The sequence below is a fragment of the Zonotrichia albicollis genome, chromosome 5 (genome assembly GCF_047830755.1).
Source record: "Zonotrichia albicollis isolate bZonAlb1 chromosome 5, bZonAlb1.hap1, whole genome shotgun sequence".
Taxonomy (NCBI): Eukaryota; Metazoa; Chordata; class Aves; order Passeriformes; family Passerellidae; genus Zonotrichia; species Zonotrichia albicollis.
The window spans coordinates 47,617,978-47,637,283 of record NC_133823.1 but is presented as its reverse complement, the minus strand read 5'-3'; the positions used below and the strand labels follow the sequence as shown (position 1 = coordinate 47,637,283).

The 19,306-nt window shown below is 41.3% G+C and overlaps 1 protein-coding gene across 11 annotated transcripts in view; it reads left to right on the top strand.

Annotated features, from left to right (window-relative positions):
* The first annotated feature begins 5,289 nt into the window (after nt 1-5,289).
* TBC1D1 (TBC1 domain family member 1) overlaps nt 5,290-19,306 on the top strand; it is a 101,725-nt gene continuing 87,708 nt past the window's right edge. For 5 of the 11 annotated variants that reach the window (XM_074541620.1, XM_074541617.1, XM_074541619.1 and 2 more), the window contains exons 1-2: nt 5,568-5,708; nt 12,859-13,381. In XM_074541620.1, the coding sequence (XP_074397721.1) occupies nt 12,965-13,381 (417 nt within the window). In that variant the 5' untranslated portion in view covers nt 5,568-5,708; nt 12,859-12,964. Of the gene's footprint in view, nt 5,431-5,567; nt 5,709-6,020; nt 6,254-6,288; nt 6,443-6,501; nt 6,617-7,677; nt 8,275-12,858; nt 13,382-19,306 lie in introns of those variants that run through there. The other 6 variants (XM_074541616.1, XM_074541614.1, XM_074541615.1 and 3 more) reach the window with 6 other exon arrangements.

The following is a 19,306-nucleotide window of genomic DNA, read 5'->3' as shown; positions in this document are numbered from 1 at the left end:
CACCCAGGGCTGGAGAAGCTTTGTGGGTCTGCACAAGCCTGCAGCCTTGGGAGGTGATTCTCTCCCTCCACTCTGCTCTTGTGAAAGCCCTCTTGGAGTGCTGCATCCCAGCACAGGAACAATGTGAAGCTGTTAGAGCAGGTCCAGAGGAAGGTCATGGAAACAGTCAGAGGGTTAGAATACCTGTGCTGGGAAAAAAGGTTTGAGAGGGCTGGGGTTGCTCAGCCTGTAGAGGAGGCTGTGAGATCTTTCAATATATAAAGGGGGCTTATATGAAACACACTTTTAACCAGAGACTAGGGACAGGACAAGGGGAAACAGTTCTAAAGTGAAAGAGGATAGATTTAATTGGATACAAGGAAAGATTTTTTTTTTTATACTGAGGGGGGTGAGACATGGGAACAAGTTGCCCAGCAAAGCTGTTGGATGCCTGAAAGTGTTCAAGGCCAGGTTGGATGCAGCTTTGAGCAATCTGATCTAGTGGAAGTTGCCCCTGCTTCATATAGGGAAGTTGAACTACGTGATTTTTAAAGGGGACCAATACACCAAAACCATTCCATAATTACTTTTACTTTCATTTTTATTGGGAGGGCTCACATTTCTTTTAGTGCAGAATATAATAAAGGATGCTTTACTGAATTCATGGGGAAGGCCTGAAGATGGAGGATGACAGGTCCTGAATTTTTTTATGTATTTATCTTAACATCTCCACAGGCTAGAGAGGCATATTTTCCATGTGTCTTTATATGCCAAACCTGGATTTGGATTTAGCTAATGTTAGAAGTTTGGAAGTGAGACCTGAAATGTGCTCATGTATACTGAAACATCCTTAGGATGGCTTTAGAGCATCCTCAGAAACAGTACAGACAGAGGATAATGACCTGATCTTTATCATTTTGTCTTCCTAAGGTTAGGGAATTTACTTGCTCCATTCCTGTCTCTATTCCAGACAGAAGTTCACAACTTTGGGGTGTGGGGCCTGACAAAAAAATTAGCCAAACCCACAGTGGTTTATCAAGCTGCTTGAGCAATTACAACAAACTACAAAATTACAAGAGAAAACTTGTTATTGCTAAAGTCTTTACTAACCTTGTCTTGCATCAGAGAAAGAGGATCTAGACCTTAAATAAAGAATCAAAACAAAGGCAGCAAGAGTATGGCAAAGAGAGAAGTTAGTATTGCAAGTCAGAATGGGTGTTAAGCTACAGTTTCTTCAGAGCTGGTCTAATTCTTCCACTAAACTGTTGTGTAAGATTATGAAGCCTACTTAGACATTATTAGTCCCAAGACAGATATTAAAACACAGACAAATGTAGTTTGTAAAAAAGCAGTCTTGTAGTGGGAGCAGGTGCACTAGTATTTTATCCAGAAATGGGAATTGCCATGACTGGAATAAAAAGTGCTTGCAGCCCTTACTGAACTTGGTGTGTAGGGGAATTCTTGGCTGTTTCTAGAGCAAGACACATCCCTACATTACCAAAAACATGTAAAATTAGCCTGTTTTTTATAACAGATGGAAACACAATTCCTGTGACACTTAAAAATATTGATCCTATAGGGGATCAGGCCTATGGGGCTAGAGGGAAAGACTGAGAAGAATTAGCACAGTACTCAAAACTCTGCCAAAAGAAAACCCTAAAACAGTAATGCTTCAAGAGTAGACCAATGGACTTCACTTGAAGATTATTTGTTTTTTACAAGTCCCAGAATCATAACATTTACTGAATAAATTAAAATTCAGGGATGCATTGGAACAGTTTGGCTGGAAGGAAGTAAATACATTTCATCTAAGTACTATGAACTTAGTTCACAGCATATTATGTAAAAGTATTGTTATGATAGTCAAGTATTGAGTTGCAGAAGGATTTATTTAATAATTTTGCTATATACAACAAATCATACAGGTTAACTGGAATTAATTCTAAAAGCTTTATTATATAAGAAGCTTTATTTTCATTTTGTACATGTGTGCTTAAACTGATTCACCTACAAAGTTTCTGTAAATAAAGTTTTTTTCTTTGCTTATCCTTTTAAAAATTCCAGTGGTCATGGGTTTTATTTTCACACACTACCAATAAGCAAATCTTATGTCCTTGATTAGCAACATTAAAATGATATTAAATTAACAGTTGTTAACCACCAGCATAAGTATTAACAAGTTGGGGGATTTTTAGGATTCTGATGCTGAAGGCATCTGGATGTCATATGTATATCTAATCAATTGTAAATAAAAATAATCTCCAGTAAAACAGTTTCCTGTCTCTAAGTTCAAAACTAATCAAAAGTAATTAAGCTGAATTGCTTCCCTCTCCGGTACATTTTTGCACTATGTAAGATATACATTCATCATGGTGTTAGTATTTCTGATCAACTTCCAAGTAGAAGCCAACATCACTCTGCTCTATAGCAATTGCCAGGTAACTGAAATGAGGTCATACACCATCAGAACATTGTGAATTATGGGATGAGACTATTAAACTCTCCCATAATATCCTAACACCCACCTAAATAAACTGTAATATAGATGATTGCATAGAAACAGCAGCTTCCAGACAAAAATGAGAAGCTTAAAATACTTACATAAACACTGGTAAGTAATTTTCAAAAGTATGTATGAGAATGAAAGAGAGAGGGGATTAATCATGACATCTGAAATGCTCAAAAATACAGAGACAGCAGCAGGCAGGATCTGTAACAGTAGCTCAACTCCTTGTACTCATCAGTGATAATAGAAAGCCTCTTGTCTACAAAGATAATCACTAATTAGTGTCACTGGCATGTATTCCTACAGCATATGCAGTAGATAAATGTGCTATAATAACAGTTGTGCAAATTTTGTTTATGAATTGAGGTTATATATAAATAGCATCTGGAGATACAATGTCATTGGATAAGAATGTAGTACTTCATCCAGAGCTTCCAAAGTCAAAGCACTGCAAAACAGTAACACCCCTTAATAATGTACTAAACAAATTTACATGACATCTGAAATGCTCACAAAAAAGCCTTTTATATAATAACAATTGAAAATCATTATTATGGGTAACAGAGGGAAAAGCAGAAGCTTACAAGGCAACTGAAACACAATATAGGTGCCTGTCTTCAAATTCACAATCCAAAACCATTACTGCTCAGCTGCTGCCCAGCTATGGAGCAACTTGAACTCTGAAAGCATCGTGGGTGGAAACTTCCTGTTTCTTTGTGGTACTCCAAAGGGTACAGCACCAAGTTCTGCCCTCACTCATGGTCTGGCACATTCAGCCTGAATTTATATTGCTCTACAATCCTACCCCAGCTGAGACCAAGTGAGTAGATACCTCTGGTCCTTAACCTGCAAAAGAAGCTTCATTACCCACATGTTCTCACAGAGTGCTCCATACAAGCCTGTAATTTCAGGTTCTGTACAAAAGGCAGTGGTGGGATTTTCCTTGCATTATTTTAGAACGTGACTGGACAAAGAGAAAATGGTTAAACTGGTGTTATTTCTACATCATGTTTGCAGGATGTGGAAAGCACTTGATTTTCCTCCTCAGTCTGAGGAAGTTAATGTGGTGGTAAATGCTTTAGTTAATAGGCTACTGTAAAGAAAAATCTAACCTGTGAAGGAAAAAAGAACAGAGATCTACTCTTTCAGAAAATAGAAAATTATTAGAAAGTCTGGTGCTCATAGCTTTCAAATGAATACTGGGATCCCAGTCCCTGGAACACATAAAAGTGCTTAATTTATAGGGACTGGAACATAAAAAAACTCATTGTGGTTCTTTTTTATTGCCCCTACTTTTGTAACAGTTTCATCAGGAAACAGAGAAAGAATGCTGTCTAAAGCAGCCTGAAAGGTGATGATTAGGTAACATTCATTGCAGGCAGGCTGAACGTTCTGGGGCTGATTTCTTTCCCAGTATCAAAGAGGAGAAAGAAGAAAGTATTTCTAATTGTGACACTCTAGTATTGACTTCTATTATTGTGCAAGGATTTTCCAAAAAGTGAGAAATAGTCTTGTTCTCTGTTTCATTACATTATTTTGAAAAGCAACAGAAAAGCAGTAAAAAATCTTCCTAAGATCATTGGCTGGTAATTTGGGAATGCATGAGCCTTGGTAGCATTGCTGGAGCTGTCTGGGTGGGAACTGCAGTTCACCTGCTGCTAGAACATGGTTATCAGAGGTATATAATGCTCAGACAGGCTTAAAATGAGCAAAAGGGCATTCCTGACTCAGGTACTCATATTGGGTAATAACTGGAGTAAGAGCATTGTCCTTAGCTGAGATGTTTTAAAAACTAAGACAGGCACTAATTGCAAGGAAATGGCATTCCTCTTTCCAAGGACTGTAAAGGTGACACCGAAAATCAAGAGGCACTCATACCAATTCCCATGTCTGAAGTGGAAGCAGGCAACTTTGACCTGAGCACAGGCTGGCAACAAGCTCTTTGGGTGAGCTGCTACTTACACACCTCAATTCACTTTCCAGCAAAGCGGTAATTTACTGTACCAGGAAGTACACCCAGATGCCTAAGGTCATGGAGACACAATGGATTTTGTATCTACGTGTGCATCTACATTTTGCAAGTAGGGGATGTGCTTGAATACCAAAATTTGACTTGTTTTTCATAATCTGGGGCAACATTGTGCTTGCATTTAACTGCTTGACTGTTTCCCTCACAGCAACAAGAGATTTCCTGTAGAAAGCTCTGATTCTACAAATGTGCACAGGATTAAAAGTAAGAAAATCAGTGGTCTTACTGCCAAGAAGTAGCAGTTGAAATTGAAAATTAATTGAGTGCAGAAGTGGTTTGCACAACGGGGACGTAGGATGCCTTAATCTTCTCCACTTGTAGAGAAGTATAATTGAGTCTCTGGATCCATTCACGCCTTATCATTTCTGGCAACTGGAAGACCAACAAATACCTACTCTTAAAATAACTTTATGCATATGCAAGCGTGGTTTCTTTGAGGAAGCCATCGAGGAGACTCAGGTAAGCTCCCAAAAGGCTGCCCTGCGGCCAGGGCTGGGCCCACAGCCGAGTGGGGACTTGACCGCTTCAGAGCTCGAGAGCCGGGCGAGCTCCAGCTTTGCGAGCCGGGCCAGCTCCAGCTTTGTGAGGCAGCTTCGCTCGCCGGCTTCGCTCGCCACTTCAGCTGACCCCGCCATCCGCACACTACTGCAAGGCGACAACGACACGCTTCCCGCGGGAGATCAGAGGCTGTGCCAAACACAAGGGGCAGCGCCGTCGAAATGCTCTTCGAGAGGAACTTCACGGGCCAGGGGAGGAGGCTTCAGCTGCCCGCTGTCGCGACAGGAGCGCCCCTCTGTCGCCGTGCCGTCCGCCCCCCGGGGCCGGGACCCGCCGCCTGTTGCTATTTTCCCCGCGCTGGCGAGCGGCCCGGCCGGGCGTGCGGCGCGGCTCCCTCCTCGTCCCGGCCCGCCGGCAGGTAGGGGCGGGCCGGTAGCCGGCAGGACAGAGGAGGCGGCGGGCGGGCAGCAGCGAGTGGCAGGAGGCGGTAGGCAGTGCAGGAGGCGGCGGGCAGCGGCGAGTAGCAGGAGGCAGCGGGGCAGTGCAGGAGGCGGCGGGCGGGCAGCCCCTGGCCCGGCCCGGCGCCCGTTACCGGCCCCGCCCGCCTCCCCGCGCGGGAGGTGCCCGGGCGCGCCTGGCAGCCCGCGGCCGCTGCCCGCCGAGGGCACTTCCCTGAGACGAGCACATCCTGCGGCGGTAAGCGGCGCCCGGGCACCCCCGGCCCCAGGCCTGTCAGGGGGCGGCGGTGGGGCTCGCCGTGCCCCCACTATGGGCCGGCCCGGGGCCGAGCAGCGTTTTGGGAGGGTGGGGGGAAGGAGGAAGAGCAGCTCTCGGCGCAGAGGAAGTGAAGAGTTGTGGCGAGGAGTGCGGCACCCGCCGCGGCCGGCCCGTGCCTGCACCCGCGCTGTGAGGGGGGAGCAGCCTCCGGCGCCGGGCGGCTCCGGCCGGGGCCCCGCTCCGTGCCGCTCTGTGCCGCTGCGCGCTCCCGGCGCTCCCGTCGCTCCTAACGGGGCTCACGGCGAAGGCGCAGCTCTGGCTGCGGGAACAGCGCTGCTGCCGGACGGGGCGGCCGGGCGGGAGCGCAGTGGGGACGGGGGCGCCGGTGCCGCTGTTCTGGGAGAGTTGGCTTCTCGTCTCAATAACCAAAAGACCAGCTTGAATTTAATCAGTCAGTGACCTGAGGTGCCTTTAGCTCCTTTTCTCTCTTGTCCGCTGTTTCCTGGCCCATCTATGCAAAACAGGTGGGTATAACTCCTCCCAGAGCCCGCTCGGTCTCGGGGCACCGAGCGGCTTTCCCTGGGGAGCGCGGACCTTTGGCACCGCGGCACGGCCGAGTGTAACTTTCACTCTGCCCACGGCGGCGCAGTGTCCTTATGGCCCTTTAAATTCGCGAACAGGGGAATGATCTCTTGAAACTGCGTTCACGAGAGGTATGAAACGAATGTGGTTATTTATAGCGTACTTTGAAAAGATCGAGGCCTTTGTGTGCTGTGTTTTATCTGGGAGAGAGCCTAACATGGCAGATCTGCTGTAGGAACCTTTAGTAGTGCAGATGGTGGGATTTGTGTCTGCGTTAAGCCCAGAGATTGAATGGAACATCGTGGGTAAATTTAATAAATTGTATATTTTCTGAATAGCGAATACCTCTGAGCTGATGCATATGACTGTATTTTTAACAGTACTTTTAACACACTTTGTCAGTGCTGAAATAGAAATTTGTCACGGGTTGTTATATAGGAATTCTGAAAATCATAGGTAATACACAAAAGTAGAAATGTTTGCAGGTGAGAAAAACGACAGGATGGAAGGAAAGTAAAACATTCAGTGATGTGTGGATGACTTGACACTTTTTTCACTTTAATTTGGTTAACTGCAAAGTCGCATGCAGGCATTTTGGCTGTGGATATGCAATTGAATAAAAATGAATGGTATTCATAATGTAATTTACCTAGCAAGCTTTCTTTTACAATTTTTTTTTTCTTTTTAGTGCATTGCATTCATAGAATAGCTCAATATTTTGTTCAGGTTTGTGTGAGGCTGAGTCAGAAGACTTCAATCATCAGCATATTAATTTCCATGGACTTGATTAAGGAAATAGCAACAGGTGTTAAGGGCAGGAACAGTCAACTGTTTTCTTCATTTGATAGTTGATTTTAAATGTGTATACTTGTAATCAAGAACACACTACCATTTCGGTGCAATTTTTAATTAATAGTCTATTTATAAAACTTACTTGAAGAGTGATATAAATGCTGGCTGTACTGGTAAATATTTTAGGTGTGTTTATTACTGGAACTAGTATCAGAGTATATGGTTATGTTATTCAGCACCCAGTCTTGACTTGCTAACAGCATTTAAGCATTAAGTCTTTTAAAAGTCAGCATTTAATGAAAACTAATTTCTGAGGCAAGTTGGTTTCTGGACTTGTGCATGCTTTTGGCCTCAGCAAACCATTGCTTCAGAGAGAAAAAGCAGATAATAAGTAGCTATGAGATAGAAAGAATATCCTTGCAACAAGAGGGATGTGTCATGCTTCCAAGTGCCCATTTGAATTAAATAAATAAACTTTTTGAATGCTGTTCTCAGCAGTGACCATGTCATGACATACTTAATACATTTTATCATTTATGTTTTTCTGTATATCCTGCCAGGTGGATAGAGAAATCTGTCAGCTTGAGCAAAGACAATGTAAATTTCAGTTTGGGATCAGAAAGAGAGGGAGACAAGTGGTATTTAGTTCTGGCTAGTGTTCCAGAGTTCTGGCTGCAGGCCAGGGCCCCTCATAATCCTTAAGTAGTATGATATTTCTGCTAAAATAATCAGTGGTGAAGTGCAGTCAGTACCAGTGCCTCTGGTTCCATTTGTCAACAGGGTTCAGTGCTAATGCCATGCAGAGAAGAGCTGAACAAATTTGTGCTATTTAAGACCAGCTGTTTTTCATAAGAGCTTGCTGCATGCTTGATTTTTTGCTTAGCTTCTTGAAGGGGAGGAAAACTGATTTACAGAAACTTACATAAACTAAAGCTGCTGTTATGTCCTGAGGCTGACATGGAGTAACTGCCCACTTGTTACTCAGAAGAACTGCAAAGGTCGAGGATGATGGCATCTTTCTGTTCAGCTCCCAGGTCAAACCCCTCATTTATTCATTGCTGTGTGAAAGCCCTGACTGCTTCCCTGCATGACACATCTTCCAAGCTCGTGAGTTCTGCTGTGAGTCCCAGCACTCCAACTGCTACCAAAGCAGGAAAGGAGATGGAGGAAGGTGAAGATTTGCTTAAGTCTGCAGTTACCAATGTTCTGAACAACAGTTTAGAACTTTTGGCTGCATGTCTGTATTGAATTTAGTCTGGTTGAGAAGAAAGGACAAAAGAAGGATAACACTTCACCACTGTCAAATTTTCTGCAGGTTTTTTTTTTATGGGGGGGTGATATTCTTTTGGTTTAGAACATTCTCTCTCCTCTCTTTTTTCTGTATTAGTTTGAGCCTATCCCAGATTTGCCTGGTGTTCCCCCAGGTACACAAACCTGATTTTCAGTACCTCACTTTCCCAGGTTACTAACACAATAACCTCACAAGATTCTCCTTCCTAACCTCAAAGCTTACCTGACCCCATCTAACTAACTGGCACCTGGAGCCAGTACCTTGCCCTTGAAGTGAGAGAAAGTGAGAGTGAGTTTTGAGGAATGCTGGCCTGAATGAAGCAATGCTGCTTAGACATGGGGTCCACAATAGAGAAATAATAATTTGTGTAGCTCTCCCTTTCATGCTGTCTTGTATCTGAAGGGGTCCCTTTTAACTTGGTGGCATAACATGCTGAGAATGTTACTTGATTTTGAAGAGCAAGAGGCTAATTTTTTTTTAAATTCGGTTGGGGTTTTAAACACACACTATCAGATTTTGCTAGAGCACGACCATCAGTGTATTGTTGCATGCTTTCTAAGCCCCTCCACTTGTGAGGAGTGGCTGGGTTGATCAGAGCAAAAGAGAAGCTGAGGACAAAGGGCACACATATGTTCCCATGTGTGTCTTCCACACTAATAAGTCAGCCTGGTGTTCCCTAGTATAGAAGGTAGGGATAGATAGATTAATGTGGTTTGTGAAAATATCTTATGTGTTACAGTTCAACTGGCTGTTTTTGTGCTGATGGAGCAAATACAGCTGAATCAAAGCAGGCTAAACCGTAGGAGCAATAAGGTTCATATTCCCTGTATCTCTATAAACTGTGTCTTAGCTGCAAAGCTGTCAGCTGAGGAGTGCCACTCAAGCTGTTCTCAGTTTTGAGTGCACAGGCAACCAACACCCTTCAAAAGATGCTGGGGGAGAGGAGAAAGAGGAACTGTCCCAGTTATGTCTGTGAGCACTGGGAGAACAACTGGAGACAGCCCAGAGTAATGAAGCTGAGTGGTGCTTAGAGCTGTCAAAGGAACATCAAAATTGAGGTAGAAGAAAACTAGTGGAGAGCTGTATTTTTATATCTTTTCTATTCCCTTTTAGGATTAGAGGTGAAATAAACATTTAATAAGCATGAGTTAATCAGGCACTTGGGAGGAAGAGGAAACTTGTTTGAGCCTACTGTACTAATGTGTATGGTAAATACCCATGGCACCTGCAGAGCCCAATTTCAGAGGGGCAATCAGAGATGGCTAAAGTTGTTACAATTCCAAGCAGTGGAGTCAGGGCAGACATGGATGGGCTGAGAGCATGGCTACTCTTTGGATGTAATGTGTGCTTAATTTTAAGGCTGGGAATAGGCCTGTTGAGAAAAACTATTTTTAGGTCTGAATTAAGCATGTACATAAATACTTCATGGTCTTGAAGTAAAACCTAGTCCTCAGTGGAAATTTGAAGGACATTAACACCAGCAGCTTGAAACTGGCATAATTTCTGGTGGGATTTGTTTACAAGTGACAGGAGGGGGAAACAAAGAAAGAATGGCTGGGAAAGAGAAATGGAACATGCAGAGCAGTAATGTACAGAATGATACGGGTTAGATAAGGAGACTTTCTGATGCTGCTGAATTTATGCTCTGAGAAACTGCACTTTCAGCCTCTCCTAAACATTAGGAAAAAAACCCTTGCATTTTGACTTCTGTTTAACTGGTTTGATTTAGTCGTAAGTGTTTTTCTTTGGAAATAACAAATTGGAGTGTTTATGCTGTTGACTTTACAAGGTGTTTATTTTTGTTAAAAAAGAGATTATTGCCAAGAAGCTTCACATTTATATTAAATACATTCCAGCAGTACAATGTTTGTTTAAGTATGACATAGTATCAACCTTGGGTTTTTTATATACTGTTCAGAGTTAGCATGCAAAATAATGTAATATATTGTGATATCCATTTCTCTTTGAGGCTGCATTGCCTCATAGATCTAGAGTAAAGGAGCAAAAAGAAACTTGAAAAGTTGCTAGAGGCAAGGATGACTTTGCTGTATTTCTACATGCATTTAATTACATTTTTTTAAGAAGGGTTCTCAGAAAACACAAATAAGAAATTGGCTACAAAAAGTATGTGGCTAATACATCATTGTCTGTGGGGTAGCTCACTTCTCTTGTTTTCAACTAAGAATGAAGTTTTCCAAGGCTTTCTTATCTGGAGATTATTATCTATACCACTAAGTGACAAGAGCAGTAGAAGCTAAAATCTCGATTTTTATGTAGTTTAGACTACACAACATGGTAGTTAATGAATGAATCCAGTCTTCCCTGCAGTTGCTGAACTATTTTTCATTGTTGCAGTTAAGGAGAAAAGGTTTGTAATAGTTTGTGAAAGAAGAGACCATTCTGATTCTTGGCTGAAGGAAAACTATAATGGTAACTGTGTTTAGCAGTCTGTGTTGATAAGGTGTAAAAATGCTTCCTGCAGCTGCTATCCCATTTAGAACCACAGAATCACTGATGTTGGAAAAGATCTCCAAGATCATCACGTCCAGCGCTTGACTGAACACCGCCAGGTGGATTGGATCACAGCACCAAGCACCACGTCCAGTTGTTCCTTGAACAGTTCCAGGAACAGTGACTCCACCACATCCCTTAATGCCATTTCATGTAGGATGTAATGTATTCATATTAATCTCAAAGATGCTTATTTTCTTGCTCATTTGTGAAATAAACAAAAAAGCCTCCCAACTGCAGTATACTTAAAATGAGGCGTACAAATTCTTGATTTTCATGGCTCTTTTTCCCATACCTCCCATGCCCAGATACACACAGAGAAGTTTATGAAAAGAATTTTAAAATTTTGATCTACACATCTAGAATGCTATTTATTATTAATTTGTTGAATAGTATCTTGAAAACTTGCACTCTAGCTAAATTTGGTATTCTTGGAACTAGTAATGCTGGCACAGTGTTTGTTTGTCAAAAGATGAAAAAGTTTCAAAAAGGTAAATGTATCCAAAGATGATTTCTGCAGCTCTCTTGTTTTTACAGTTTGGCAATTACTGCAGAAACATTTTTCCCCAGTGGGACATTTAGAGATTAGTTGCATTTTAAACAGCTCAAAATTAATTTCAATCTTGAAATTTTTGGGACTTTTTTAATCCTGAAATTTCTCTTCATTTTCAACAAGATGAAAGACTGTTAGAACCTCAGTCTGAAAATGTTATTATAAGAGCAAAAGAAGGACAAAGTTCAGTGGAAACTCTTGAGAAAAACAGTGCTGATTTTGATCATGTTTGTAGATGAACAAAGAAAATAAATACTGTTACCACAGTAAACAGATGGCACTTATTCAAAACTTGTTCAAATGTAATTAAAATGTTATTTAAAGATATATTGGTACTATTTATGTTGTTTTTAATAGGTCTTATCATGGGAAACTCTTATAAGACTGTTGGTAAGCTAGTGTCCTTGTATTTAAACACAGGCAATTACAGGCCTGTCAGCCTTGCATCAGTCTCACACAATAAAATGTAACAGCTGAAGCTAGGGGCAATTAAAGAGGAATTAAAACATGGTATATAACAAATGCCAATTTTTGTGTTTTCATGGACTGCATTTAGTAAAATGGAATTTATAAAGAAATGCAATTATTGGATTTCATTACTAAAAGTACTAATACATAATAACAGTAGTGGTCATTGATGCTGGGTATAACAGGGTTATATTCCATTTGATATTTTAAGAAATGGAAATTATACAATGTCAGTCTGGCTAACATTTAAGTATTCCTGTCTGGCTGACCAGTGTTAAAATGCAGCCATAATTGTGATTGTCATCTGGTTCTAGAATGCTGTAAGGATTGTTGCTTGTGACTGCTGCCTGACAGGTGCATGACAGTGATTTCTAGGGTGTTATTTATTGAAAAAATCTGTTTGAAATAATCAATGGACAAACTATACCTAAGGAAACAGCTTCATGTTAGTAGCCAAAGTCAAAGTTATCCACATATGGGCAAGAAAGTTGTCAAGCTGACCCTTCTATTTCCCCAGATGTAAAGGTGTCTTAGCAGGCAGTGACTTCAACTGTCATGAAGGTCAGAATAGCTCAGCTGAGTTCTTCCTGTGATAACAGGATTGAAATAGGCCCATGTGATCCACATGTGCCTGCCCATGAAACAGACACAGGTTAGAAAGAATGTTCATTGTCATTTAGTTACTCATTAGATAGTTGCGCTAAGGTTATAAAGCAAATTTTAAATCAGCACTGTCTCTTTTCCAAGCAATGTATTTATTGCAATTATGTTTGTTGGATCTGAAATAGTAAGGCCCAGTGTAAAGAGGGGGGAACTTGCTACATGGGCCATGGTGGCTCTCTTCTGATGTTAAGCTATTAATTATTTGTGTTATTGAGAGTTGGTTCTTCATAGAGTTCCAGCACCTACATAACTCTTTCTTTTCCTTTCAGAACTCTTCTGTTCCTTAATCCAAGGAGCCATCCAGCATGCAGATAATGTCATTCCATGGAACTGAAATATCTGTGAATTAGTCCAGGTTCCCTAAACGACTGCAAAATGGAGCCAATAACTTTCAAAGTTAAAAAGTGTCAAACATCTAGTGATTTCTCAGCAAGTTTCAGTCTCCAGCTCGTGGGCTCTCTCCCGGTGCATTCCCTAACCACTATGTCAATGCTGCCTTGGATTGTGGCCGAGATCCAATTGCTCAGTGCAAAGTCTTCCAAGGAAGAACCCAGCGCCAGCCAAATTCGACTTTATGTTTCACCAGCCAGTTTGCGGTGTGAGCCAGACACAGGGGAAACCCAGCAGTGGGATCCTTTGATTTGTTCAAGTTTATTTGAATACAAGCCACAGCAGGTCCACAAACTGATTCACAACAGCCATGATCCAAGCTACTTTGCTTGTCTGATAAAGGATGAAGCAGCAAATCAGCAAAGTATCTGCTATGTATTTAAGGCTGATGATCAGACAAAAGTAAGTAAAAAGAAAAGAGCTAAAGCAAGCATCCCTGGAGCTGCTTTTGTGCTGTTTGAATCCTTTCACTACACTGTAAAGCCTTAAGGTTGTACTCACAATTAGAGACCACATCTCATTAAAACTTACTCACTTTAGTTGAAGTTAATTGCTCAGTGAAATTTGAGCGAGCTGCTCAATATGTGAAATGAAAGGTATGTACATCTCCCACAGGATCAGGGCCTGAATTTCATCAGCTTAAAAACCATTTTAGTTTGTGATGTGGGCTGAAATCTTGACCCTCAAGTCAGTGAGAGCTTTTCTGTTGATGTCACTAGGGCTAGTATTTCACTGTCAAGTCACTGTGAACTTTATCTAATCCTGCACTCAGACCTCTCAAATTTCTGTTTTCCTGATGTGACTGGGAAACAGAGATACCTCCTTTCTCAGAAAGAGGAGAGGGTAGTGTGGAGCCTCCATATGTATCATATCTCTAACAACAGGACCCTATGGGAACCTTTTCCTAGTTCTGTAATTCTCAAAGCCTGGCAGGCAGTTTAAAGAGTGGGAGAAAGGCACAGTGTTTGCACCTCTGTGACATACAGGCTTGCTGCTGAATAGTGTGAGACAGGAATTGGGTATGCATGTCTGGCAGTGGGTGAGATTTGGCTTAGTCTGCATTTCCTAACCAGTTCCTAACCAGTTGTGTCTTTGCTGAAAAAATGGAAGCTTTAAAATTGTTGATCTCTTCTGTTTGAGAATAATGTGAGACACTGGTTCTCATGAGTGAGTAAAGTGAGTAAGATTTAACACAAAGTTATTGTGAACTACTGAGGACAAAATGGCGATGTATCCTTCACCTCTTGAATGTCAACTCTCGTCTCCATAATGTTGGAAAACAGAATGCTCACTTGACCCATAGGAGGTGTCCTGCTGAAGAACCCTGGAGCATTATGTGAATGTTCACCACACATGGGATTTATGCCAACCTGCCCAATAGCAAAACGTTGTACAGTTCCAAATCCATGGTCTCAAGCTTACAGCTCAAAACATATGGAAACAGCTTTAGTTAAATCCCCCCAGATAAAACTGCAGTTCCAGTAAATTAAAAGGCAAATACATTGTAAATCATAAGCATTCAAGTGAAAAATCCTGTCAAGTTAAATGTGGAATACCAACTTTATGTATGTAAGAGCAGAAATAAGGAATAGTTATTTCAAAACTTGGCATCGGATAGCAGCTGGTGATGCATTTTTCATTTTGCATCTGTGTTTACTTGTGCTTGTGATTTTCCAGGATTATGGTGAAAACACAGCACTGATTACCTCCAGTACATTTTCTTAAGCATTTTCTTTTGCTACAAAAGATTCATGTACTTTTTCTTTATGTTTGATCAAATTCCTGGACATGTTTGAAATGATCAAGAACAAACTAAGTCTTTAGTTAAATTTGCAGCTGTGTCTGCATGTTTTTGGAGGCAACACCCACAATTTTTGTATGCTTGTTTTAACTACTTGGTTCACACAGATATCCATCCTTTCAAACACTGCCTTCCACCTGGTCTCTTAACTTGCCTCGTGTGTAAGAGTTGATTCTCTTGACTTCTTTGCAGTCTAAGTAGACATCTAATCAGCATTTGTGGACCTATGTTTTAACAAAAGGGTAGTGGAAATGCCAGGTGTTCTTATCATCTAAAGTGAAACCCTGCCTCTTTAACTTACATTTTGTGCAATTTCCATATTTAAAGTAAGTTCTTTGTGCTTTGTAGGGTGTTGTTACTTTGCCCTGAATATGGTCATACAATGCTTTTGAGCTAACTGATGTTTGTGTATTTATCAGGAGGAGGGAACTGATGTTACCTGTTGTGCAGATGCCCAACTTGATAGGGAGTGCACACGTGCCTTTGTTACAAACTGAAGGAGATGTTGTTAAAAACCAGTGAGTTGGGATGAAGGATTTAGGATTGTTAGTGCAATTTATGTTCAGTTTCAGAAGAAATAAATTTTAGAAATTGAACTTTTGCAGCCTGTGCAACTCAGCAGATTCCTGTGCTGGCACTCTTGTTTGTAAGAACCCTTTTTTCCTATTTGCTTCAGGTCTGTAAAAGAATCACAGCAGTCCAGATACATTTAATAACAGAATTTACATGTTCATTACAATCTTTAGCCAACAATCTTGGACATCCAGACTTTTGTGATAATTACTAATTGCAATAATATTTTAAACTGCAAGAGCTACAATTCTTTGCGCCTGCATGTATAAATCTGTAGTAGGGTTGTATTTGACGAAGAGTTCTTGGATTAAGTCACATCTGACTGAAGATTTGAAGTAGAAGGTAATTTGTGGCTTTGCAAATAAGTTCTCTTGTATATCCTCACCTTAAGATAAGTAGAATAAAAGGGGGCAGAAGTGTGTCTGTGGGAGAAGTACAGTAGGAAGATTAGAATGTTAAGACAAAGGCAGTTGAGTAGAAGACTAAACAATTAAAGCCTTTAAGAGGAGGATAAGAAACTTGGAAGTCATGCAGACAAGCATAGCACTGGAGATGGTAGAAAATACAGAAATCCAGGAATGGTCAGGCTTTTAGCATCAGCATTACAATCCATTAACTGTAGTTTTACTCCTTTATAGATCAAAATTGAGCAAGAACATACATCTTCTTAATGAGGGATTATTTTACTGTTTAATATGAGAGTTTTGTTAATGTTACTGGGTCATATTTAGCTCAGCTCTAGAGTTGGTGGTGGTGCATGCAATGCCATGCAATGTTTTTCCTGAATACAAGGCTCTTGGGTTCTTGTTGCTGCATTTCCAACATAGCCACTTCAGAGAAGAAATCTGTAGGCAGGTAATTAACACTAAGTAATGTCAGGATTGTTTGCAAGGAATTCTTTGTTATCCTGCTCTGTAGCAGTGAAAGAAAAGGTAGTGCCCCATCGTGGTCTTTGTCTTCCCTCTGTAGGATCTGCTGTAATTGTTGCCATGCGGCAATGTGTGGCTCACTTTCCCTGCTGGAAAGCGGTAAGTAGGGAAGGATGAGATGACATTATTTGAAAAGAAGCATGTGAATATGGAGATGATTTCACTCTACTTTGTGCTTAAAGGATGCCTAGAGAGAGCTTCTCTTATGGATTAGAGTCTTCTTTCCAAGTCAATTTGTCAGACATGGGATCTGCAGTGTTTCTTCCTTCATATATAACTTCAGTAAGTTTCCACTAGTTACAGATAGTGGAGTTCCTTATCCTTACACCCTCATTCTGCAGAGGTTCTGATGTGGCCTCATGATTGAGTAATTTCTGCCTGAGGGTGGGGCTGAAGCATTAATGAATATTCTTTGTAGGTGCTCAGGAATGGAGCTGGATTCAATTACATTGCCTGCAGGGAGCTTATGAAGGCTACTTATAGGTCAGATGAGTAATGGTGGGGGAAGATGGGGAAAAATTAAATCTCCCCTAAATCTGTTGGCAGAATAGTCCCTTCAGGATAAGAACACAGCCTTGCTGAACACCTTGGTGAGAGTGCTTGCCTACTGTAGGAGTGCAATGAAACCATTCATGCTCCACCCTCTGAGTCCCCCCAGTGGCCTCTGGTCTGACATTTGCTTATGTACTACAGAAGTGTGATGCTATTCACTGTTGTTGAAAACTATATGCTTTAAAAATTATTGGCAATTGAGTCCTACATTTGAGATGTGCTAGTTCTAAACTGTTTGGAGCTGCAGGTGAGGTGTGCCATTCCTTCCTGAGCTCATTCTCCCCAGCTTTCCTTCTGTATGAAGCCCTGTTTTATCACATCATTCCCTCCAATAAATGAAAGAGATAAATAATGTGAGGCTAAGGGCATACTGTAGCAGCGATTCCCCCTCCAGCAGATGCAAAGTACCCAAAACATTACAGAGGATGAGTAATTGCTGTTCTTATTTTCAGCTTGGAAAAGTAATTCCAGATGTCATTATGTTGATCCTTCTTTGGTGTATCAAATAATTTGTTTTACTTAGGTATATTTAATCTTACTTGATGGATGTTTGGGCTGGCAACTAGAACATGGGTCACTAGTTTATCTGACTCATGCTCTGAGTTAGTTTAGATTTAAGGCAAGTTAAGGTTGTGCTGTCCTTTATTATTACTTTTATATTTATTGTAAATGCAGATTAACAGTTCTAAATTTAATGGTTTGACAGAGGTCTGAGTCAAAGAGGACATTCAGTATCTCAGCCTTTTCCCATGTCCTGTGCTCCATTCAGCAGCAGGCTCACATTTTCCCAAGCCTGTCTTCTGTCACCTACATAGCTATAAAGACTTTGCTAGATTCAATTCCAGGTCGACTTCAGCTTTCCTCATTATGTCTCTGTCTTGGGCTGGCAAATTCTTATCGAGGCTCTCTGGAAACTGGCTGGATTGACTATGCCCTGCTGTGTTTTTCCTACAGCAGATATTTGAGTGGTTGAAGATCCTCATCAGGACCAGGGTATGCCAGTGTGAGGCTACTCTGAGCTGTCTAGAGAGTGCATCATCCACCTATTCTTTCTGATCACAGGGTAAAATAAATTCCTGTATGTGGAGCAGAAATTGGCAGACAACACTGTCATTTTTTAGTTTATTTTTTAGTGAGGCAGATGCTCAGAAGGCTTGAAAGTTTCCCCTGTTTTATTTTGTGATATGAACTGGAGGTTTAGAGAATTTGAGGGAAAGCCTAGAAACTTGAGCCTGATGTCTTGCAAGGAAAATATTTCTGTGACATTACTAATGGAGAACTGGAGTATGAAGAAAGGTAAAAAGTTCAGGTCAGATTTTTAAAGGGTTACATTTTGTACTGGTGGTTTTTTTTTGTGTGGGTTAGGGTTTTTTTTGGTCCCCAAGAGTCTGTGCACAAGTTGTCATAACAGCCTGTAATATATGCTTGTGTTTACCAGAGCAGTTAATGCTGTGATGGCAAAACACTGGGTAGAACTTCTCTGCTTAATAGAAAAATATTGCCTGTGATTTAAACAGGATCACAGCTGCACAGGAGATGCACAAGTCTGTGTGATGCTTCTGAATCTTCTCTGTGGTGTCATCAGTCAGGGGCAGCTTTTGGCCCAGGCAGCTGTAGGGTGTCACTGTGAGATTTGCAGTGTCTGTGTGGTTGCAGCAGACTGGGACACCTGCTGGAAACCTGGGCCTGCTGATTGACTTCACCTGTGCCAAATCTGCCCCAAGGCAAACACAGATAGAACCCATCTCCTTGCACTGAGGAACTTCTTGAAATGCAGCACCTGGGCCTCTTGCGGAGCTTTTTAGTTACAACTGTGATGCCTTCTGTTGTCTGAGGTCTTCGGGTTTTTGTTCACCCATTGCTTTAACAGTTATTTTGCTTTTAAACAACCTTCACCTACTTTCATGAGTTAAAATAGCTTATGCACTTAAGTAGATCATGCTGTCTTACCTGGAATGCAGCACTCTGTTACATGTTGTTTATGATCTGATTATGTGCTGAAGAAGCTGGTTTCAGATAATCAACACTTAGCTCTCTGTGAGGCTGCACAGAGCTGAACTTCACATTATTCATCTATAAAAGGAATGGCAGGGACCCAGTGAACTCCTAAGCAGTTGTTGTAAGGCTTGGCTTCATGGCTGTCTGTTCTTACACAACTTGTTTTTACTTTGGACTTTAAGGTATAGCCTCCCTAAGTATCTATTTTTAATAGCACCATTCCCTTTCTTAAAAGAATTCAGGGAACATCATTTTAAAGGTAGAGGTGATTTTTTTTTCTGTATTTTACTGCCTGATGAGTCAAGGGAGATTAAAACATGGTTCTTCTTTTGCAAAAAACATAAAACACTGAAACAAAATTAAGTAACTGGACCAATGTCAGTGCAAGTGAGAACTTAATACGGCTGTTTTTTGCCTCCTTATGCATCTTTGGGGGTTTTGATTGAATCTGTGTAATTGAAAAGTGCTAGCACT